Consider the following 25,810-nt stretch of genomic DNA (forward strand, 5'->3'; position numbering starts at 1 on the left):
AATAAATATGACCATGGATGGAAAAAAACAATCATTTAATATTTCTTAATATGTTATATGTGTGAAATGAGCAAAAGGCTCATTTAAATTGGAATGGAAGGAGCATATTTAATGATAATAAATAAAAGCACCTAAATACTCTTTAAAAGGAGAAATAGTTTAAAGAGTCACCACTCGAACACTATTTTCTCATATATTTTTCAAATTTAAAGTTAAAAGCTGGTTTGAAGTACTTATTCGAGATCCTCTTCAAATTCTTCTTGTACCGCTCTGGAATTTATTAAGCTAGGTTCGTGACCGGTTCGAACAAAAATAATCGAGACTGGCATTCGTGAATTTCAATTAAATTCCATATATCGTTATTATTCAATATTTAATGATATCTAAAAATTTCAGGAAAAATTTGAAACCGAATATGAGTGTCGCCATAATCATTCCTTCATTGTGCAATTAAATTGTTTAATATGGTAAATAAATTTGAAATATTGAAAATGCCTATAATTGATCATTGATGTAGTATAGGCTCTCTTTCAAAATAAATGTGCTCTAGGCCCAAGTTTTGTTTCATCAGATTGGTTGAAACCTATATTTCAAGTCCAAGAACTTGCAGACTTCCACAATAAACCATAAAAACATGAATGAAAAACCAAAAGAGAATGAAGTTAATATCCTGCTTCTGTCCACTCAAATGTTCTTTGTTGTAGTTCCTCCTTTACTTTGGACCACAAATAAACTTGCATTTGCATTTGCATACTTGGACTCAACTAGACCATTCAATGTTAAGATAATGCTTATTTGTGAATATTAGATCTGCTCTAAAATCTAAACTACTAGCAAAACCTTCAAGAAACCAGCTTAAATCAAGATTCTGTATATTCCACTATGACAAATCAAGTAAGGCCCTCATCTTTATGGCAAATGTTAGTATAGTCAAACAATTCTTGTGAAGATAGAATGGTGGTTTATGGTGCAGTTTCAACTAGTGTGACAAGATGTGCAACTATATTTTATAACCAGAAGCTTATGTTTAGTGTCAATGCTCAGTCTGCTAACAACAGCAGTCGAAATTTTTTCATTCGGCTAGCTCTCAAAACCAGCACTCATGCCTTACTAGCAACAACTGCAGTTGCAGCAGCGGCATCGGTTTTAATATATGTGGTTGATGCTAATGCAGCCGACATCCAAGCACAACAGGATGTGGAGACCTTTTTGAACATACCTGATATGTTGTCGGGCGAATGTGAGTCTGACAAGGACTGCAAAAAGCCTAGGATTCAGAGACCAAAGTCGAAGAAAGCAGAGTCTTGCACTGTCAGGTGTGTGAATGCTTGTCTTCATAGGGGTGATGCCTTAAAAAGTCCTAGTTTGAAGGGGCCAGTGGTGGTTTTCAGGAAAGGTTTCCGGAGCCGTCAGTACTGTTTAGTGGAGTGTTCTGATATATGTAATTTGATAGGAGATGGTGAAGATGGATTTTGAATCTGACATCAACATTTTTCAAGGAATTATTTATTATGTAGTTATGGAATTTGCTTGCCTGGAGAACCACAGGTTCTTAAACATTTGTTATTGTGCATATCCAGTAAATGCAATCGCAGATGATTACAGATGTGGCCTTGAGTTTTCGTCTGGAATTTGTTTCTTAAACATTCCTGATTGTGCTGAAACGAAAATAAAAAAATCCAGGATTTTGCAACTTATTTTCGCCTTTGTGTTTCAGCTGGTTGGATTACACAGCCTGATAATTACAGTTCCCTCGGATATTTTAACTCATCAACCAGCATAAGCGTTCTAATTGATGCACAAGGTTTCTGCAATAGGTATGTTCTCTTACAAAACCACTGAACCTTCTACTGCAGGGCTTAATTTTCTCGTTTATATAGGCCCCTGTTAGGAATTCTCATAGATAATCTACGAAATGAAATTTTAGAAGTTCAATTTCGGACTAGTGTCAGCTAGTTCTCTCAGCCAGTCAGCCTGTCATGCCTTGCCATGGCATTGGTATATTTTTCACGCTAAAATTGTCTTTGTATCGTCTTACTGCAAAGATGTGCAATTTGATGACACAGAATACTCATCACACTTTAACTGGAATTGTCATTTTATGAACGCATTCTCGGAAACTAAATTTGTTGCTTCAGAGGGATTGCAGTCAACATATGGAGCTGGTAAGTTTGTTATAGTCTAAAGATACTGTAAGCCAAACTGAATAATCACTTGGGAGAAGATTGACAAATTGAAACTGACAAGATTAAACACTCAATTGACCTTGTCTTGTGAATATGCAGTATTGCATTGTGAACTTGATTGTTTACACCTTAAAAAAGTCTGTCACAGTCTCACAGACAGAAGATATGCACGATTTCGCAACAAATTTGTATAGCTTTCAGCTGCTGACAAAGGTTGAGATTTGTTCAACTTTGCCGTCATTCAGTCCCAACTAATTTTGTTTTAACAAACTGTTTGACTTCTGCTCCAGGTTGTGTTCAGTTCTAGATAATTTCAGAGCTCGAATTCAACTGAGTCATAAATTTTAAGAAGTTGATATCCGACGCCATCAAGATTCATTACACTCAATCTCGTTCTGGATGATTTAATTCGGAATATAATAAATTTGACTTGAAGATTTATTTTAATTTTTAAGTACCGAGTCCAAATTTTATCGGACTCGGAAGTCGGAATATAGCGAGTTTGACTTGAACTCAACTCAGTTCGACTCAAACTCAACTCGAGCAAAGTACAAATTACTGTAAATTAATTATATAAATTGGTATATTTCTAATATAGTATACTCCCTCTGTCCCATTTAATTGTATACGTTTCTTTTCAACTGCTCGACACGCATTTCAATGCTCTTATAAAACATAGTTCGGTAACTTATTTTTGAGATTTTCTTTTTCTGAATAAAAATATAACATCCAAACTTTAATTCAGAAAAAGAAAATTTTAAAAATAAATTACACAACTACACTTTACAGGAGCATTAAAGTCCGTGCCGCGTCCCCGTCCCCCAATGTATACTACTCAGGGGGACGGAGGGAGTATAACAATTAGGTTTAGGCCTGGTTTGCTTGACGACCTCACCATACTAATTTGAGTTTGATGTAAGATCTACTGGTATAGTCAAATTTCAGATTATATGAATCGAACTCCAATAACTCAGGCAGCCTTGGTAGTCATTCACAGGATAAAATGGTTTCTGCTCTATCTTAGATGACAGAACTGTTCTCTTCTATTATTTTATTATTATCATTGTTTTTTGCTTTTGACCTTGATAAACAAAATAGCACATGTTTAATAAGTGTAAATAACACATTATTAGGATGAGGTGTAAGAATTTAGGAATTATTTGACCATGAGGTTTATATATCCACAAATGAGTGCTGCTTTTATCAGCAAAATGCAAGCAGAAACTGAAATGATTATACTGCAGGACCATCAAGTTCATCATGAGATTTGTGTGTCCATACCAGAGGGATCAATGTACATTGAATGAAGCCACTTAGAAATAGAATCCAAATGATAATGCTGCCAGATTGATTTGAAGCCATGTCTCTGTAGTTGGCTTTCCACTATAGTCATCTGTAGCTTTCCACCTCAAATGGAGATGGACAAGTCAGAAGTACCCAACATTGTGCTGTAGAGAAGCACCTAATCTTTTAGCTGTAATTTCTTGAAGCACCTTTATGCAGCCTCTTTACAATTCAACATAGCAAAGGTTTAAAATTTTATCTCCATGTACTGTATAATCTTTTCTTAAGAGAAGAATCTGCAGGATGCCGCAACTATCAATCCAATATTTCGTGAGATATTAACAAAAAATAAAAATTAGATGGACAGTTGACTCCTTTAATAATCATAAATCCACTAATCATTTGATATTGCAGTATTACATTCTATATCCTAAACAACTGTACACAAAACTAGCATCATCCCATTCTCTGGTAACCTTGATTACCTACTTAATTTACATTGCTATGAATCTGATGTAGGTATTACATCGACATTATATGTAAGATAAAAAGAAACAAAAACTGCTAAACCTGATACTAAAAAGCTGCACCAAGGTATTATCTATGGCTATCGCCTATCTGCTGTCCCCCTTGCCACAGAGGGACGAAGTTGAACCAGCTTCAACATCGACATCACCACTCCCATCACCAATGGATGACCATGAGCTCACCTTCTCAAAATAAGAAGATGCTGCGTATGAATGAACATAATCTTCAAACTGAAATGAAATATCTTTTCTGCTATCATACTCATCTAGAGGCGCCAACACGGTAGGTAACGCCACCTCTCCCTCCAAGAACATCACTACCTGCCTCATAGTAGGCCGTGTCATGGGAGAGTTATTAGAGCACATCAACCCAAGCTTTAGAACCATGATAGCCTCTACCTCATCATATACACCTCCTAATCTGGAGTCCACCACGTCTAGAATACCCCCTTCTTTCCACCTATCCCACACCCAATCTACTAAAATAAGTTCCTCAGGCAGTGCTTTCGGTTCAATAGGCCTCCTTCCACAGGCCACTTCCAGCAATAGGGCCCCAAATGCAAAAACATCCGAGCTAGTAGTAGGCTTCCCTGTGCGTGTAAGCTCTGGTGCCAGATAACCTAATGTGCCCACCACTCTTGTTGTAGATGGATTTGCGCCATGCTCATAAAGCTTGGCCAGTCCAAAATCACCTAAACGACCATTTAACTCTGCATCTAACAGCACATTTGCTGCTTTAACATCTCTATGGATCACAGCCTGTTCCCATTCTTCGTGCAAATATAGCAGTCCAGAAGCTACTCCTTTGATGATCTTAAACCTCTGTTCCCAAGTAAGAATCATCTTGGGTTCATCATAAATGTATCTATCTAAGCTACCATTAGGCATGTAATCATAAACAAGTAATAAATCCCCTTTCTTTCGACACCAACCTAACAACTGAACCAAATTTCTGTGCCTTAAACGGCCAATACTAGCAATCTCTGATGCAAACTCTCTTAATCCCTGTTTTGATTCATGAGATATTTGCTTAACCGCCACAAGGGTTCCTGAATTCGGCAGGGTTCCTTTGTACACCCTACCAAAACCACCAAACCCGAGTAGCCCTTTGTCTCTAAACCCCTTAGTTGCTTTTTTTAGTTCCTTATAAGAAAACCTATGTGGCCCAACATCAAGCTCCCAATCTTCAATCACGTCCATGTTTTTGATCTTATGAACAAGATACAAAGCCAAAACACCTGCAAGAACAACTAAAGCCACAGCAGATACAGAAACACCTACAATCAACGCGGTGTGATTCTTTTTCGGACCCGGTAAAGAGGGAAGAGCAGAAAGATCAAGGGACTTGGCCTCCCCATTAATCTTAAAACTCCACCCAAAAACATAATGAGAACTCGCAAGCAAACCAGTTGATGAAGAAAAGCCTATATACATATAATCTCGAAAAATTGGAGACAAGTCCACATTATATGACAAAACTGCAAACTTGGGCTTCACAGAAGTCAAAGACAGAGTAACATTCAATTCATTTCTCCCGGAATCATAATCAATCCAAGCTTGAATTGTCTTCCCACTCTTAAGATAAAGCTCCTCTTTTACAGAACCCCCATTATTAAAACAACTAGCATTCACAGAAACATTGGAAACCAAACTATTAATATCAACACCAATGTGATTATCATTAATATCATGAAACTCAAAATCTTGAACTGTATCAAACTCCACTGCAAAAACATGATTAGAAAAATTCCCATTATCATTAGCATTAAGCAGGCCTAAATACTGACTTGGTAAAGACCCATTGAGCTCTTTATCAGCAGCCACTGTGAAAGCCAAGCCATGCCCACCAAGCTTTGTATACTCAGGAACAATAGCAAAAGCAAAAGCAGTAGAAAAAGACACCATCTTTCCAGTCCTTGAGTTCTTGAATTTGATGGGGTTTGGGTAAAAGGCATGGCCTTGAAGCCTTGATGTATGATTTGTAAGCCTAAGAATCCCATTATTTTGAATTTGGGATATCCCAGACAAGCTCATATTGTTGCTTACATGCTTGAATCCACTGAAACTGAAGTCATCAAGCTGAGAGAGAGAGGGGTTTGTGAGGAAACTGAAGAAGAAGAGAATAAAGAGAGGGTTGGCCATGAGAGAGATGAGATCTGGAGAGAATAATAAAGGAAAGAGATTTTATTTTATATGGGCTTTGAAGTGGTGGTGGGCACGTTTGTTAAGTGAAAGTAGAGGTGTAGTTTATGTACATGTGTGTAATAAGTTTGGCTGGTCGGAAGAGAAAGGAGGTGGTAACGCCAATTTCTGTGGTGGTGGCCTCTTGTTAGAACAATTGTTGTCAACCTGATAGATACAGCTTACATGTTTATGTACTGTGGAGATCAACTGTGTATAAATCTATATCCATGTGAAACAGTAAATATGAGAAATCGACTGTTTTACCAGATAAGTATACCTGACAAAAAAGAGCAATCAAGTTTACCAGACCAAATAGAGAGCAATTAAATATGCTGTGCCCAACCTCATCAAAATATTGACCATCTAAATTATCATTAATTTTTTCTGAAAAAAGGGACTACTTTTTCCGTCCCTCTCATTTTTTTACAATTTTTTTCACTGCTAGACCAGTGTTTTAAGCTTCTTATATAACATATTTTCGTAACTATTTTGTGAGATTTTCTTTTTGTGTATAAAATTTCAAATATCAAAATTTTATTCAAAAGAAACAAAATTAAAAAATAAGTTCCGGAGCTATGTTTTCAAAGAGCATTAGAATGTGTGTCAAACTCTCCTTCCCTCTCGTCTCCCAAACTAAACTACCTAGGAGGACAAGAGAGTATATAAATATATTTGTTTAACAATAAATTCTTTTTCAATCAATAAAGAACATTAAACATTTATTATATAAATGTGTTGGAGATTAGTGTCTCATGTCCCGTCATACATGGATGTTCTCTGGATGTTCTCTAAATTTCATGTATAACATAAATATTATATGATATATATATATATATATATATATATATATATATATATATATATATATATATATATATATAGAGAGAGAGAGAGAGAGAGAGTGGCACTCCAGGGAGGGCTGCTTATATGGAGTTATGTAGTACACCACAATCTGAACCATTGATTTTCTTAAAACAAATTAACGAACAAGATTAAAGGTTATTATCGTAAATTTAACACGAATTAGAAACATAAGCTCATCATTTCAATCGAGAAGAATACACACAGGATACACATAACGCACCGAGCTCTCGAAATTGAAGATCGAAAACTCATTCTCCAAGAACAAATCGAGCAAGCATCGAGCTTGCTGCAAGAACAAATCGAAGCTTTGAAGAACAAAAATGAAGCTACTAGAAGGTAATCGATGTAACTTTCATTGTGACAAATTAGGGTTCCAACATAAAGCTTCTAAATTCATGTTTAATCAAAGATGTTTCTTAGGTAAATCTCTTATTTTCACTGTTTCATGTTTTAGGTTGATTTATAGAAGGAATCAGAGATTATGTAAGACGAAAAGGTATGAGAATAAATTTGATTTCATATATTTTTGTATATATTTTTGTTCTACAATAGAATAAATCTGATTTTGTGAATATATTTGTATATAGTTTCTGTGTGTTCTATAATAGAATAAATCTGATTATGTGTATATTGTGTATATTCTTAAATTCTACTATGAATTCGATTCTATTATGGAATCATGATTTATTATATTGTAGAATATATGCAATTTTAGAAGATATCATAAATTTATTATTTTATTTAGATATATATTATTTGATTCTATTATGGAATCTTGTTTTTCATCTTCCTTGTTCTCTAGTAGAATAAATTCATTGTTTATAAGATAAAGCGTTTTTGCTTCTGCAGTAGAATATAGTATTGGTTTATCAAATTTGTTATACAGTAGAATAAATTTTATTGTTTATATAATGGAGTATTATTACTTATGTAGTAGAATATATTACTAATTTATCAAGTTTATCAAATTTATTCTATGTTAAAATAAATTATTGTTTATAATAGAGAGTAGATTACATGTGTAATGTGATTGCTTTATGCTTACATTCTATAACTGAATACTTTTTGTATAAACTAGAGAGCAAATTGTTTGCGTATTATAAATGTTATTTAATATATTCTACTAATACATGTTTTTTAAATTCTATAGTAGCTATTTGATAATCATTTTATTGATTAAAATTTTGAATCCAATTAAATCCAATTGATGTGTTTCAGTGAGCTTCCTTCGATCCAATTAAATAGTGTATAAGAGTGTCTTATTTGCTCAATTGATGGATCATCATGGGGAATTGTATGTGTATTTTGTTTGTTGGGTATGTGTTCAAGGCCTTGATGTTCACGTTTTACTGCAACTCTAGGAATGATTTCAGTTGATGGTAGATTTTAGGTGGTTTCTGAAGTCTGAGTGGTGCTCTCAGATTCTTGCTTGTGTCTGTCAAAGAATTATGTGACTCAGGTTTGCTGCTGTTCTACTGCATGCTAATCTGTATTTTTTTTCATGTTTTGCAAGGGATTTGTTGGCTATTTACTATTGCGGCTTCTCCTTGACTTGGTGGAGATTGTCGGGACATTTGCATGCTACTGGCAGAGGTGTAAAAATGATGAAGTTAGATTCCTGGATATGAGTTTTATGGTTTATGTGCCTTCAGGCCCTTGCAGATGGAGTATTGTAACTTTTAGTAAAAAAAAATCATAATTTTTTATGCTTGTAATTTTGCTTTAACTTGTTATTTCATTTTCTAGTTTTTTGTTGGTGGTTTCTTGGAGAGTGTTCCTTGAAACTTTGGTTGAACTTAAGAGCTTTTTTTCCTCATGTTTGTATATATTGTTTAATCTATAAAATTCATATGAGGTGTCGTTTTCATTTATCCGAAAAAATTAAATTGCTAAAAACATAGTAGTTTGATGATTTTACTTTTGCATAAAAAAAATTAGATCATGAAGTAGAATTCAAATTCTATTTTAGCATGATGTAGGTGGATTTTTGTTGGCTAGATTCTTTTTTTACGACTAACATATTGTAAAAGAACAATAACCCTATATTACTTTTATCAAAGTTTATATTTATAACATACAGAGACAATATTTAACTTAAGGTTCTATTGTAATGTAACCCATTATAGAAGTCGGATTCTCAAATGCCTTATAATCAACAGAAGAAATTTAACACATTTTTTTTTAAAAAAAAATAGAAATTAATAATCATGAATAAAATGATCTTTAATACCAAAACTAAGAAATGCATCATACAAAACATTAAATTAGTATCTGACTAGATGTACCTAGATAAGTATGATATTATCTACAAAGAAGCTAATACAATCAAAGTATGATTTTACATCTGAAAGTTAATCACATAAACTACATTATCTGCAAAAGAAGTTACAATCTTGTCGCCTTCTTTGTGACACGTTCCATCATAGCTTCTCCGCTAACATATAGTTATTGGGAGCTCCAGTTCACAGAGAGTTTATCATCGCTGTCTTAGCTACTGCTTCTTTGCTCTTTGTTGCTCATAAGATATAAATTTTACTTGTTTGAGAAATGAAGGCTTACTCTTTCTATTTGCAAGCACCACGAACTGGTCAGAAGATGTTAAGATGATGATACATGATATGTGGAATGGTAATTACAACATTATTTTTTAGTATGAAATCTCTAAGAGCGCGAAACATGGCTAAGATTGGAGAGTCTTCATGATGCAACTATAATTGTTGAACGTGTGATTCATCTTTCAAAGTAAGCACACGACCGTTGCATGATCTGATTCTCTTTGCCTCGGTAGTAACACAAACAACAAAATCATAACACAAGGTACGCCCAGCTTATTTGATCAGAGTGTTTAAAAATCCGATTCAGGTGTTAGAAACAAGGCAAAAAGTGGTGAGAATGAAATAGAGATAGACATACTTACTAGGAACACATGGTTTTAAGTCAATGGTTAACTAAACAACCTGGATTCCATATCTAACCAATCGTTTCCAAAACTACTTTTGAATAACCAAGATTAGCTACAACAAGATCCTCACCCTGCAAAGATTTCAATATATTAAAATGCATACAAGCATAAACATATTTAGATTAATGTCAAAAACCTATGTAAATAATCACATGTTTCATATCAGTAACATTAGTGGTTCCACTACAAGTATAGTCCAAATTTTATATGGTTTTTTAGTGAAAAAAACTCTTAATATTTAAACAATAATAACTAATAATATTAACAAGGCCTAGATTCTATTATAAAACTGATTAAAAGGCATAACTTTAAAAAGAATACAATGTTCATAAGCAATACTTTAATCTATGGTAGATATTTGCAAGACATTATATGATTCTATAGTGGAACTGAAACTATAACACAAATTTGGAAGATAAAAATTAGAGATTCAATAAATTTATATTTTCGATTCTACAGTAGAACCATCAGAGATACCTAATTTATATTTATATTGTAAACCAAACAGAGCAAGTACAAACAATCAGTTCAATTAACAAAAGAAAAAAAGACAAACATATCAATTACCTTTCATCTTGTAAGAAATTTCTTCAGAAATAAGTGTTTAAATGCATAATAATGTCGGGTTGATACTGGATAGATCTTCATCCTCTCTTCTTGTTCGCTACAAAACTAGCCACACAAACTTAGATTAATCTATCATTAAATAAATTAAAAACCTTAACACATAGACACTTAGATATTATTACAGGACTCACAAAATATACTTAAATAATCATTAAATAATGCTTTAGATTACCATTATAAATTTTATAAGAAGCCACACTAGAAAAAAACAAGTTAACCACAATAGTCTTAGTTAAAGTTAGAGTATCTAAACTATAAATTGTTGCTCGCTTCGCTACAAACTCGCAAAATTTAAAGGAATTTTCGTATATCCGCTACTACAAATATGCAACAAAAAAATGAAAAAAGAAGCCATCAGATACCATATCGCACACACACAAATGTGATATTAGCAATTACCAGCAAAAAAATTATACTCATGTCAAGGACATTTGTTCACAGAACACTACCACAAAAGCACGGCCACACACATTTTCCCCAATACAGCCACAATAACACTAACCACAACACTAAACAACAACCAAAAATCAAGGCCTAGATTCTACAAATGTATCATAACCATAGAACAATATTCAAACTACTAATGCATAATTAAAATAATAACATTATATGGTTCTATATTGGAAAAAAATAGTTGAACAAGAATATAACAAATATTACATCAAAGAGTATAATAACTATCAAGCAATACAACTTTATCAAATATATGATTCTATAGTAAAATAGAAATTAATAAAACACAAATGCACGAACAAAACTCATATATAATATTGTTCTATAGTAAAACAAAAACAAATCATCCACAAATCATATTCCACCGTAGAATAAAAAATTATAACGTTACAGATAATATGCCTAATTTGGTTCCTTAGTAGAAGCATAAATTATCCACAACAAAAAATCACAAAAAAAAATTAGAAAATCACCAGATCAATTCTACTGTAGAATACAAAATTAATCAAAAAAAAAAAAAATACAAATCTCACATATAATATGATTCTACAGTAGAACATAAATATATTATCTAAATTAAACTAAATCTAGTATTTAACTTCAACAATAAAAACACAAATCACATTCAAAAGCACCAGAACAACAAATTATGATTGTAAAATCATAACTTTCCACAAATTACAATGATTGTGCAGTTTAAAACAGTGAAAGCAAAGAGAATAAACATAAAAATCAAATGAATTTCGAACATCACCAACTGATTTGGATCTGAAATCCGTTGAAAGAAGAATCTGTAATTCGTTTGCTTGCATTAGATACAAAGATCGAAGATAAATAGATCGATCGAGAGAGAGAGAAGAATATCGACAACGAATGAGACAGAGATAGCAACCGAAAGTGGAGGAAGAAGCAACACAGAGAGCAAGAATACAGAGAGAGGAGAGAGGGGAGAGAGTGTAGAGAGAGAAAGTACAGGAGAAAAGACCGTGTTTGATCACAACAGGAATGGGTAAGAATTCTATTTTTATTCAAATGTCATCAGCCGTTGGATGAGATGTAAATGAACGCTGGATATTAAATTTAAAGTTTACTATGTAACTCTATATAAGATGTCCCTCTCTAGAATTTTGGCCTATATATATATATATATATATATATGGGTGAGTTCTGGTACAAACTTACAAACTTTCTGTGTTCAACACATATATAATTTGAGTTCAACATTTTTTTAACATATTTTGTTGAACATCGATTAAAATTGTGTTAAAGAAGTACATAAACTAATTTTTGAATGTAAGAACTAATTTAAACGTATTATATAACTAATATGTATGTTCTAAACCCCACCCAGACCCTAAAGGTATAGTTTAAGTAACTTTATAGATATTATAAAAAAAAAAGTAACTTTATAGATATATTCAACATAATGATAATTAGTGTTCTACATCTGATGCTGAACCCAAGTTACAAATGTGTTGAATGCGCGATTTATTTATGCGTTATTTTCAAGAATTGTGATGTTTTTTCAAGAATTTTCAATATGAATACTTTCTATAACTAAAGATTAACACGATGGGAGAATAAAAAAAAGTTTGTAAGTTTGTATGTTAAAAAAGTTTTTATTTGATCCTATCCCTATATATGTATATATATATATATGTATACATATATTAATGATAAATAAATTGCATTTATATATAACTTTCAATTATCTCATTCATTTTATTCATTATATTATTTCATATTATTTTATATTAAATTTCTCCAGTCTGTACAAGAATTTTCATTTTTCATCTGGAGGGATTGTGGTATAAAAGAATCCTAGTTCAGAAATCGATTACAAATTCGAAGTCGGAGTTGGGGATAACACTAGCCTGTACTCATTCCAAAATCAAATATAGTAAAAAAAATTAAAAACTAATTTAGAATAACACCAGTGTAAAAATCACATTTGTGAAAGATTATTTTTAAGTGTCTATTATAATTCTAACTTCGCGGAACTCTGAAGTTGAATCGGCCAACTTGCTACATATTATATATTGTATTCTAAAATTCACGTGTGTACATAAAATTTTATTATAATACAAATTATTAAAATCTAAGTTAAATATAAATCAACATAATTAAGTAGAATACGAAGAATTTTGGCGCTAGGATAAATATTGAGATGGCCATTCATAAATCGTGGATGGGACCTGTTGATAGAGGAATTTGGTAATCAACAAAGATGAGGTTCATGGCCGGAATCAAGATCCGTGACGGTGGTTTTGGTCGCCGGAGAGTGGTGGTTGTTTGTTTTAGGGGGTGGCTGAGATTAGGGTTTTGAGTTGGTCTCACGTGCTCTCAACTCATGATCCCCCAATGTGCCTACGTACCCCTATTTATAGGGGATCAAGCCATACGTAGTTCTATTGGACCAAGAGTCCTAGTTTGATCAGGACTAGGCCTCTTGGCGATAAGGTCGGAGATAGGCCGAAGGCCCATCTTGGAGAATCCTACTCCTGTTAGAATTAGTCTTGAGTATGACTACCCCAGACTCCTAATCCAAATAGATCACGGATTCAACGATATCTCCACTACGAGAGATAGCATCTACCACGACTCTTATGGAGAAGTTATCTGGGAGAGCCATGGCTAACCCCTCGAGGTGCAGGGACATGTCCTCACCTCTCGGTGAGGTCTTCATCTTCAAACAAGGTAGACAAGGAGCCGAATTACACGATCGTCTCAATCCCCCGATGAGGGCTAACTCACCAGAATACAGGATCCAGACATATGATCGGCCTTCGTGTTACCCCGGAGGGCCTTCAAGAGCCATGATCACCTCAAGCCCCCACACGAGGGTTAACTCGGCAGATAGCAGGATTGAGGATTGTAGATCATGCCCGGATGAGCCCGGGAACTATCAGATGAGCCTGATAACTACCAAATGAGCTTGGTAACTAGTCTTCATATCCCTCGGAAGGGTTGTCACGGAGACTCACTCATCCTCTTTCTTTCATCATGTATTTCATAACTATGCCTCTTCTGAGTCAAAGGACGCGCCCTGATAGGGAGGACGTGTCCTTCCCAATTCCCGTCTTCATCCCTGTTTACTGGACAAGAGACCGCACCTCCCGGGCCATGTCTGGGGAGGGCGCGTCCTTCCCTTATCTTGTCTTCAATCCTCCTTACTGGACAAGAGACCACACCTCCCGGGCCATGTCTGGGGAGGGCGCGTCCTCCCCTCCACATGATATACAAAAACGGCTACAACACCTCGGAAGAGTCGTCGTATCCCCCGGAGGGGTCGTCATATCCCCCCGGAGGGGTAGGTCTTCCTATCCCCGGAGGGACGGTCTTCGTCTCCCTCGGAAGGGTTGTCTCAGCGAATGTACACTCTCTCATAAGAAGAGCCTTCTTACAACACATCAGACAGGTCCTTCTTTAACATGAGGTCGCGCCCCCGGGGAGGCGAGGACACCCCGTTAAAGGCACGCCCTTGGTCTTCATCTCATTGTCAACTTCTTACAAGGGACGCGCCCCTCGGTCACCTCCGAAGAGGGCGTGCCCTCCTCCACATATTACAGGACGTGGGTGGACGGAGGTCGGTCGCGTCTCTCCATCAACACTCTCAAGTAAGGCGTCCCTCCTTGTGACTCGGAGGACGCGTCCTTTTCAAGCAACACCAAGGGTCGGTCGCGTCCTCACTTTATAAGCAGGAGGACGCGTCCTTCCTTTATATAGGACTCTTAGCCCAATTCATGTCTTACTTAGTTAAACTAAGTACATACTTGGCCCAACAAGGACCTAGCCAAATTTGGCTATAACAAGTACTCCCCAAATTTTCTTGATATTGGAGATATCAGGGAAATTTTTACTCCATACCACACATCCTCTTCCGAGAGGGCGTCCGCCCATAGAGGCGTGACGTAAGCCACTTCTATTCCTCGACATTCCAAGATGCAGGCTGTGCACAAGCCTTGCATGTATATAATGTCGGTGTCTTTGATCATTTAGCAAAGTTGCTAAGCATGAGGCTGTCGCGTCTTCTTGATGTGTTCATAAATAATAAGCAATCTTTATGTAGACAAAAGAAAACAGGGGGCGCGGCCTATCTGTTGTTGACAGTGGCGCAGCTTCGCTTATTCCTTCCAAAGGACACATTCAACCATAACATTCGCGCCAATGAACTTCAACAAAAGAAGGGCGCGCCCTCGCTGTGCGAAGGTTTGTGGGTTTTTTTTTTTTAGCCTTAGTGTGTCCATGGTACCTGGGAATAGTAAATATAAGGCGCGACTTACAGAGTGGCGCTGCCTTGTTATAACATGACCCCTTTTAATTCTTTTTGTTAAAGAATTGCCTAAGCAGAGGGCGCGGCTGATGGCGCTGCCTTGCAATATTTCTTTTCTTTCAAGGACTGTATAAGCAGAGGGCGCAGCCTTACTTGTAATGTGGGCTCTTTTGATCTTTTCCAAGGATTAAGTAGAGGGCGCGGCCTTTGGCGCAGCTTTACTTTTTCACGCGTGAATCACTTGCTTAAGAAAATCAAGAGGACCACTCCCCAGTCCATACATCTTCCCATATGGGGCATCACGAATCTTATCGTGGTTTTCATAACTCCGGTGCATCGCACAGGTCCCAGAGCTCATAGATCAATGGGGAATGAATAGTATAAAATGTTATCCAGAGCATATCATGGATATGTAAGATCCAGAGCGTATCATGGATGCGCAAGTATAATGTCCAGAGCGTATCATGGATGCGCAAATATAGTATCCGGAGCGTATCATGGATATGTAAATAATCATAGCATCCAGAGTAGATCGTGGATGACATCCAGAGCGTATCATGGATGGTTAAAATTCATAGTACCCAGAGCTGGTCATGGATAATTTGGTAACCTTTGAAAGGCCTTAAGTGTACCTTGATCAAAGACCTTGCAGGTATCATGCTACGTTCCTGTAGAACGGAGGGCGCGCCCTCATCAAGATGGACAGCTCCTTTAGCATGTTGGACTTGACCTGCACTTTATCATGTATACGACTTAATACTGATGGTCAGTGTTACCTCACGACGCGCCCTGTTGGGGGAAGACGCGTCCTCCCAAATTATCAACCCTGGAAACGTGACTTTGAAACTCGGGGTGCGTCCAACTAGGAGGAGGTGCGTCTTTGAAGCATATTCCTCCTCAACCTTATTATCCTGGGGGCGCGCCTTCATGCGCTTCCTCAAGTGATGAGTACTTCCGAGAGGGCGCGCCCTAGGGAGGGACGTGACCTCTTCAAGACTAGTGAGCTCTTTCCTGAGTATGTTTGTCTCTTCGGGAGGGCGCGCCTTGTTGGAGGAAAGTGCGACTACTCCTCATGGAGAAGAGGTGTACTCCTCTTAAAGGTAACACCATATTACCTGTGAATTTACACATGTAGTAGTCTTAGGGAACCAAATACTGAGGGAGTTTAGTATTTACCTGAGGGCGCGCCCGGTCAGGGGAAGGCGCGCATCCTTACGACTTTTCGAGCTAGGTTCCATCTCAATAGCTCGCCCTTCGTAACTTTCCCGTTCATATCATCACATGTGGTCAGGCCTTCAACATGCGCCTCTCGCGAACCTCAAATTACTTGCTCTGGGGAGGGCGCGCCCCTTCAGAGAACCGTTGAGGCTTCCAGGGAGGCGATCTCCTTCTCGTAAAGACTCAAACCACAACAGACTTGTTAGCAATAACATGCGAAAGCATTGTGAGAATCTTACCCGGAGGTGCGCCTTCTTCGGAGGTGTTAGGGAATTCGTTCCTCACGGTGGTAGTCGAGCACCACATCACTTGGAGGCGTACCCTGTCAGGGGGAGGTGTACCCTGTCCGGGGGAGGTGTACTCTGTCCGGGGGAGGCGTACTCTGTCCGGGGGAGGCGTACCCTCTTCGTAGGTGTCAGGTCTCCGAAAATCACATCCTTCGCTGACTTCCCGGTCCAGAAAACCCTGATCGCAAATTAGGTTACCTCCTAGAATTTCGTTGATGATCGTCCTCCTTCAAACTCCCGATGGAGATATCGTCCTTTTCCTGAAAAAGTAGATGAAGGTCTCCTCCTCTTTTGTGCTCTAGCCATCGCCCTGCCGGAAAACGCTCCTCCTCTACGTGCGAATCTCCGTCGTGTGACATCTCTTCCTCCTAAGATGAAGATCTTGAATAGCCCCTCCTTCTAGCGCCAATTTGTTGATAGAGGAATTTGGTAATCAACAAAGATGAGGTTCATGGCCGGAATCAAGATCCGTGACGGTGGTTTTGGTCGCCGGAGAGTGGTGGTTGTTTGTTTTAGGGGGTGGCTGAGATTAGGGTTTTGAGTTGGTCTCACGTGCTCTCAACTCATGATCCCCCAATGTGCCTACGTACCCCTATTTATAGGGGATCAAGCCATACGTAGTTCTATTGGACCAAGAGTCCTAGTTTGATCAGGACTAGGCCTCTTGGCGATAAGGTCGGAGATAGGCCGAAGGCCCATCTTGGAGAATCCTACTCCTGTTAGAATTAGTCTTGAGTATGACTACCCCAGACTCCTAATCCAAATAGATCACGGATTCAACGATATCTCCACTACGAGAGATAGCATCTACCACGACTCTTATGGAGAAGTTATCTGGGAGAGCCATGGCTAACCCCTCGAGGTGCAGGGACATGTCCTCACCTCTCGGTGAGGTCTTCATCTTCAAACAAGGTAGACAAGGAGCCGAATTACACGATCGTCTCAATCCCCCGATGAGGGCTAACTCACCAGAATACAGGATCCAGACATATGATCGGCCTTCGTGTTACCCCGGAGGGCCTTCAAGAGCCATGATCACCTCAAGCCCCCACACGAGGGTTAACTCGGCAGATAGCAGGATTGAGGATTGTAGATCATGCCCGGATGAGCCCGGGAACTATCAGATGAGCCTGATAACTACCAAATGAGCTTGGTAACTAGTCTTCATATCCCTCGGAAGGGTTGTCACGGAGACTCACTCATCCTCTTTCTTTCATCATGTATTTCATAACTATGCCTCTTCTGAGTCAAAGGACGCGCCCTGATAGGGAGGACGTGTCCTTCCCAATTCCCGTCTTCATCCCTGTTTACTGGACAAGAGACCGCACCTCCCGGGCCATGTCTGGGGAGGGCGCGTCCTTCCCTTATCTTGTCTTCAATCCTCCTTACTGGACAAGAGACCACACCTCCCGGGCCATGTCTGGGGAGGGCGCGTCCTCCCCTCCACATGATATACAAAAACGGCTACAACACCTCGGAAGAGTCGTCGTATCCCCCGGAGGGGTCGTCATATCCCCCCGGAGGGGTAGGTCTTCCTATCCCCGGAGGGACGGTCTTCGTCTCCCTCGGAAGGGTTGTCTCAGCGAATGTACACTCTCTCATAAGAAGAGCCTTCTTACAACACATCAGACAGGTCCTTCTTTAACATGAGGTCGCGCCCCCGGGGAGGCGAGGACACCCCGTTAAAGGCACGCCCTTGGTCTTCATCTCATTGTCAACTTCTTACAAGGGACGCGCCCCTCGGTCACCTCCGAAGAGGGCGTGCCCTCCTCCACATATTACAGGACGTGGGTGGACGGAGGTCGGTCGCGTCTCTCCATCAACACTCTCAAGTAAGGCGTCCCTCCTTGTGACTCGGAGGACGCGTCCTTTTCAAGCAACACCAAGGGTCGGTCGCGTCCTCACTTTATAAGCAGGAGGACGCGTCCTTCCTTTATATAGGACTCTTAGCCCAATTCATGTCTTACTTAGTTAAACTAAGTACATACTTGGCCCAACAAGGACCTAGCCAAATTTGGCTATAACAGGACCAAACAAAGTCGGATGGGGCCTAGTGAGATTGGAGTCAAGTTTTGACTTTTAAGACAATTCGGAACCTTGACAAGATCCTAGTGTATCCGAAATGCATTGAGTGTCGCAATGTTAAATTATAAGTGAGTGATGTCATGTAGGAGGTGAGAATAATATAGAAAGTGATTTCTGTTGATTTGTATTTTGATTTATATTTTAGTGATTTGTTTTTGAGTGATTAATATATAATATATAATATCTTAATCTTTCAAATAAGAATTGCGCGTATATTAACAAATTGCCCACTTATGTAATTGTGCAAGAGTATCTCCTTAACTTATACGCAGTTGGACACCAATTTATCAAGTCACATCTCTTTTTTTTTTTAAGAGACATGAGCACTCCGCAGGGTAATGGTGCAAGCCTCCACGAGGATGGATTAAGATTCATGTAATACGGGATAAGCATGGTCAGTTCATGAGGGCACGAACAAGTAGAGTGGGGGACTGCCTTCAGGAGAAGCAGAGGCTTAGATTTCCACCCTACAGTTTAAAATTATATTGAAATTTTAAACACTCTGACAAGGTGTTGGTGATTTTTAACCATAAATCAGCGAATAAAATAGCTCATTTGTTAGCACACTATTTATTCTATGCCCCATCTTATGAAATGGTATCAGCTTTAACTTTTACGTCTAACCTTATTTTTGAAAAATTTTAATATATGCATATGAGATTTATTTATTTTTTTTTTTAAAAGAAGAGACAAGTTCGGGTCTCTGATTACCCCCATTTGAATTTATTTTATTGTCACTATTCCATATTAAATGTCTAATTTAAGCAAAAACTTCACACTCTCCTCCTTGAATAACCCCTCCCCATCCCATCACCGTCCTAACATTAGAGCAAGTCCAAGAGAAGCCCTATAACTTGTCTTAAGCAGTGTTTTAAAAAGCGCATTAAGCGGCCGCTTAAACGGCCGCCTAAGCGGAATCGGCCCTAAAACGCCTCGATTTTGTATTAAGCGGGTTCTTAAGCGTTTTTGAAAATTAAGCGGACTATTAAGCGGATTAAGCGGTCGTTAAGCGGATTAAGCGGTACTTAAGCGGTCAAAATGATTTTGACTTGCTAATTTTTCAGTTTTAAAATATTTTTTTATATAATATAACTATAATTATATTAAAAAACTAATATATATATATATTTTAAAAAATTTAAATTCTTACCACAATATAACATTATTTTTGAATATATTAATATTAAAATTAAATATTTAATTATATTTTATTAATCCGCTTATTGGCCCGCTTAAGATTCCGCTTAAGCGTCCGCTTTACCGCTTAAGCGCTAGAAGGTCCTTTCACCGCCTAGAGCCGATTTGCGCTTTCCATAACACTGGTCTTAAGTTATAATTTAAGGCACTTGATGAAAAATGTTGATCCAAAAGTGTCCCAGTGATGCCTTATATCACTAGGACAATCTCTTCAAGCCCTATTAATAGGGCACCTCTCTCCTTGCCCTATCCGATATTTTAATATAAAATTTTATATTCACCCTCTTTCTCTCTCTAATTTATATTGTGTTTTAATGATGAAATGAAGACTTTAATAATAAAATATTAAACATATATTGAAAATAAGGCACATTGTTGGAGTTGAACTTACATAACCATGTCCTAAATCACTAGGACATCATATTTTATATTATATTTGGGGCTCTAACTAGGACATTGTTGGACTTGCTCTTACACTACCAATTCTAATGGAGAAATCTAAGTCCACAAATATAGAGAAGATGGGATTCCTGACCAAATTTACAAGCACAATGATATCAGAAGAAACATGGTGCGTGCAGGGTCCTGTCAGATGCTGATTTATGTGACAGTACACTAATCTGCATTCATTCCGTCCTTCTGATTTTTTTATAATTTGATATATATTTTAATATGTACAGTATATAAATATAATTTCATAATTTATTTTTAAAATTTTATATACTATAAACATTTATATACTTAAGTTTTACAATATAATTTATAAAATATATTTTAACAAAATATTAAAATACGTGCGAAATCCGTTTATAGGCCAAACCAGCTCGCGGACAGAGGGATTAGAATTGTATAATCATGTTAGTAAATGGAATTTGAGGCTTGGAAAACGACGTGCAAGGGGGGCCTCTGCCAAAAGCCTTCTGTTTTCTTTATAAAAGTTGACCACAATATATTCTTGTTGCTCAAGATTTAACCCCGGTCATCCAACTTTAAAGCTTTCACACATGTTACGGATTTCAGATTTTATCTCCGATTACAAACAAGATTTTTATTGCATGTTTTAAATTTGTTGTTGGTTTTTAATATTAACAAGATTAAATAAATAATAATTAAAAATGTTTAAAACTTTCGGTAAGTAGCATTAAATTTTTTTGACACATACACAGTGTTATAGAAATTAGGAATCGAGACTAATCGGTTGATTTATCATTTTAGGATTAATTTGAAGGATTTAATCATTATTAGATTAATTATTTATTAACAAGTATATATTTATTATATCATAAATTTTACAATTCTTCGTATTCAAAGGAATATAGTATTTTAATTTTAATAAAGTAGGAGTATCATATATATTTCGATTAAGAAAAGTTTATAAAGACTGATCAAATTTTGAAAATCGAATCGATCGATCGCATTGTAAGAGAATAATCGGTAAAATCGAGGATTTTTAGAACACCACACATTTTAATTGCATTAATCATATAATTGAAATTGACTTTTCTAATTTTTTTACGAATTAAAATACTAACTACTTTTCTTAATCTTCCTTTTTTTTCTTTTTCCTCCGTGAAAAATTAAAGCCCAAATGTATCTTTCACTACGTAGTGGGTGTTTGTTTCCGAAAAGAAGGAACGGCTTCCGACTTCTGCTTTTCTCGACCCACTTAGGGGTGTTTGGCCGAGTTCAAAAGCCCCGCTTTTGGGATTATAAGTTAAAAGCATTTATGTATCGTTTGGGTAAAAAATCAAGAAGCACTTATAAAATGATAGGAATATTAACTTTTGTTTCACGACTTCTACTTCTTTTTCAAACAATTTAATCACTTATAAGTCTTAACTTGCTTTTCACTTATACTTCACTTCTTTACTTTAAACAAGAAGCACTTGTTTTAAACTCAGCCAAACGGAACCTATGTAAATAAGCAGAAACACTTTTAAAAAGCTGAGAATGCTAACTTTTCTAAGAGCTTCCGCTTATTACTTTATTAACTTATTTACTTCTCACTTCTACTCCACTTCTCTAATTTAAGTAAGAAATCAATTGTTTTAAGCTAACCCAAACTGTCCCGTAATTACACAAATTGTGAGTTACTCCCTCTGTTTTTTTTATATGTCACTTTTGACTTGGACACGTACTTTTAGGTAAGTTGATTGGATATTAAAAAAATTTATTTTTGGTTGATTTTTTTTTATGAATTAAAATTTTGATTATATATTTTTATTTAGAAAAAAAATTTCAAAAATAATATTTTTAACTACCTAATCAAAGCACTTCAAAGTGTGTGTCAAAAAGTCAAACACGTTAAAAACAGAGGGAGTAGGTTCTCAGAAGTCAAAGAATTTTGTACTTTGACGGTGGAATTTCGTTAGTTGGATAGCAAACCTAATTTAATTCCCGTTGACTTCTAATGTTTTTTACACTGTGTCAAAGAAGAGCAGTAAATACGGAGAACTTGCGAAGTTCTGAAAGTATGGTAGAGCAGAAATGACAGTGCTGATGGGATGAGAAACGAGAATGATGCGAGGTGGCAACTCCTCCTTGTGAGAGATCAATATTGTTGCGATTTCGGTGCAGACAAAGAGGAAGAAACGGTTGGCGTAGATTTTAGGTTTGAAACTCGTTTCTCCGTCCATTTTTATTTGTACTTTTTCCGAAAAAAAATTTGTCCTTAAAAAAATATTTCTACTCGTCTTTTCAAAATAATTTTTTGAATTTCAGCTATTTTTTTTTGTAAGATGAATTTCAGCTATTAACTTAGAGCAACTCCGACAATATCTTTTTTTAGAAACAACTCTGACAATATCTTAGTTCATTTCTCAAGTTTCATATAAGATATCACATTCTAGTAACTTAAAACATTTATTATTATTCTCATCTCCAACATCATTCCTTATATTCATTCCTTCTGTAATATTTTGCCATTAAAAGATACTCCCTCCGTTTCCAAATAATGGTCGCTTTGATTTTGTGCACGTAATTTGAGTTGTACAAAAAATATACTTCTACGTATTATTTTTCAAATTTTGTTTTTCTGAATAAAAGTTTGACATCTATATTTTTATTCAAAAAAAAATAAATTAAAAATAACGTGTAGAAATACGTTTTTATTACACCTCAAAATACGTGCAAAAATTCAAAGCGACTAATAAAATGGAACGGATGGAGTAATAACATTAATTACATAAAATGAAGAGAGAAAAGTGTTTGTTTCAAATATATATTATAAAATAAGTGTGATGAGATGAGATAGATTAGCTAAAGATAAAGAACGAGAAGAATATTTTAGTGATTTAAAGATTTATTAGGATATTGTTGGAGTGAATTTTTTTCCATATTTCTTATATTTTAGTATAAGACTCAAATAGCTAAGCTATTGAAGTTGCTTTTAGTATCTATTGACCCCTCAAAATTCTTTAAAAAAAAAACTCTCTCAATCTCTCTCCCCATCTTTTCCTAGTTGTCGGAGACTTTCATTGTTTTTCACTGGCGAAAAGTCTTGAATCAATTATTTTTATTATTTTGTTCTTCTTTTTTCAATAATACTACTCTGCATGCAAGGATTTTTATATTTTTAGATTTTGTATTCTTTGTTTGATAAAAAAAATTTCTAGGTGAGTTTTGTTCCAATTTATTTGAGTTCCGTTTATCCTCTCCTTGTGGGAGCTTGGTGTATTTTTTTGTTTTTCTTGGTATGATTCAACGTCCACAGCGTTATATCTCCCAGATTTTCAAGAATTTGATTCAGTAATAAAGATCTATATGATAATGTAATTGCGGTTGATAGCTCAAAATGGTTGTGGTGAAGCTGATACATGTACATATCAACTTTAACAATTTGCTTGATTGTGTATACATAAAGACAAGATTAATCAATGATATGATCCGTTTTATATTTGTTCAATTCGATTATTTTGTCGGGAAAAAAATTCTTTATTGGCTTTACCTCCTTTTCTTTATGAAGAGAATGAATCTTTTTATCGAAGGATCATAAAAAAAAAATGGGTCTGGATCTCCTGTGTAAATGCTTTGAAAGATCCAAAACCAAAAAAATGGTATTTGCTAACAACAACCTAAATATATTGAATCGATTCTTTTTAATGAAAAGATCCGATCGCAAGTTTGAATATGAAATTCAAAGGGATCAAATAGAAAAGGATACTCTGAATCATAGAACTAAAATGAAATATATGATCAACCAACATTTATCGAATTCGAAAAAGAGTCAGAAGAGATGATTTGATCCTCTTATTTTGATTTCTCGAACCGAGAGATCCACGAATCGGTATCCTGATGCATATAGATACAAATAGTCCAATGGGAGCAATAATTTCTAAGAACATTTGGACCATTTCGTTTATAAGCGGAAGAGCCGTTTTCGATTGTGTGGCTTTTCATTATTAAATTAATTCCTCTTTTCAAAAAATAAATTGAATTTCAAAATATATTTTCACAAAATAATTTAAAATATTTGACTAATATATATATATATATATATATATATATATATATATAGGCGGAGGATCCTAAGAAAACTCAGCTTATCAAGAAAACCGAGAAACCCTGCTAATCACCGTTGATCACGTATGCGTATTTAATAATATACTGTATTGTAATAATTAATCATGTCAATCAAATCTAGCGTATACAGGGCAATTTTGTAACATAAATATATCTCAAATCAATCACACATTAATACCAGCTTTAAATAGATTCTTCATATCTTAATCAATCAATCATTTAATGTATATTCAATTCGAATTTCAAATTTCAAATTTCAAATTTCAAATTTTAAAAGATTCACCTTGAAAATATTTCTTAAAAAAATACTACTTTACATTTAACATATAATATTTGTAACAGAATATCTCAGAGAATCTTGTATATACATATTTAAAAAAAATTCTTGATTCAGAATGATAGAATATATTGGAGAATCTCGTATCGGAGATATTTAACAATATTATTAAAATTATAATAACATTACACTAACAATATAAAATTACCATAAGTATCTAAATCATGTGAATGAATATATTTTATAAATACATTAAAATTCCAATAAAAAAATTATAAGAAGATTCGTGAAAACAATGGTTAGAGATTCATTAGGAACACATGTAGAACACATTAAAAAAATATTTGTATTATATATAATCAAACTATCAAAATTCATAATAAAACCTTTAGCAGAATCTTAGTTTATTTATTAAATAAGTTTAATAATAAACTTAATAATTAAATTAAATTAAATCATCAAACTAATAAAATTAGTTAAAATTTAAATTATGCTATAGATCAAACACTTAATAGAATCTTAACATTATTAATGTAATAGAATCTTAACGTTATTAATTATGTTATAAGTCAAACACTTAATAGAATCTTAACATTATTAATATATATATTGAAGATTCTCTAAAATATTTTATTATTTCTAATAATAAATATTTGAAAAATCTAGTGGGAACTAAGTATTCGTTTAACATTTGAAAGTTTCTTGAAGTGTTCTTTTAAATATTATTATAATTTTTGAATTAGGATTCTTTAACATTAATTAGTTTGTAATTCTTCAAAATAATATTAATTTGAAAATATTTGAAGAGTCAAAGAATATTATAGGGTGAATAATTTGTATAAAAAAAATTAAATATTCAAAAAGA

At 35.5% G+C, this 25,810-nt stretch overlaps 2 protein-coding genes across 2 annotated transcripts; one reads left to right on the top strand and one right to left on the bottom strand.

Moving 5' to 3' along the window:
- Nucleotides 1–954: 954 nt before the first annotated feature.
- LOC108215364 (uncharacterized) lies at nt 955–1,476 on the top strand. Its single transcript, XM_064090122.1, has one exon. The coding sequence runs from the start codon at nt 955–957 to the stop codon at nt 1,474–1,476; it is 522 nt and encodes a 173-aa protein (XP_063946192.1).
- Nucleotides 1,477–3,837: 2,361 nt separating this feature from the next.
- LOC108215363 (L-type lectin-domain containing receptor kinase S.4-like) lies at nt 3,838–6,368 on the bottom strand. The gene has a single exon (XM_017387837.2). The coding sequence runs from the start codon at nt 6,137–6,139 to the stop codon at nt 4,085–4,087; it is 2,055 nt and encodes a 684-aa protein (XP_017243326.1). The 5' UTR covers nt 6,140–6,368; the 3' UTR covers nt 3,838–4,084.
- Nucleotides 6,369–25,810: the final 19,442 nt, after the last annotated feature.

Source organism: Daucus carota, chromosome 3 (assembly GCF_001625215.2).
Source record: "Daucus carota subsp. sativus chromosome 3, DH1 v3.0, whole genome shotgun sequence".
Taxonomy (NCBI): Eukaryota; Viridiplantae; Streptophyta; class Magnoliopsida; order Apiales; family Apiaceae; genus Daucus; species Daucus carota.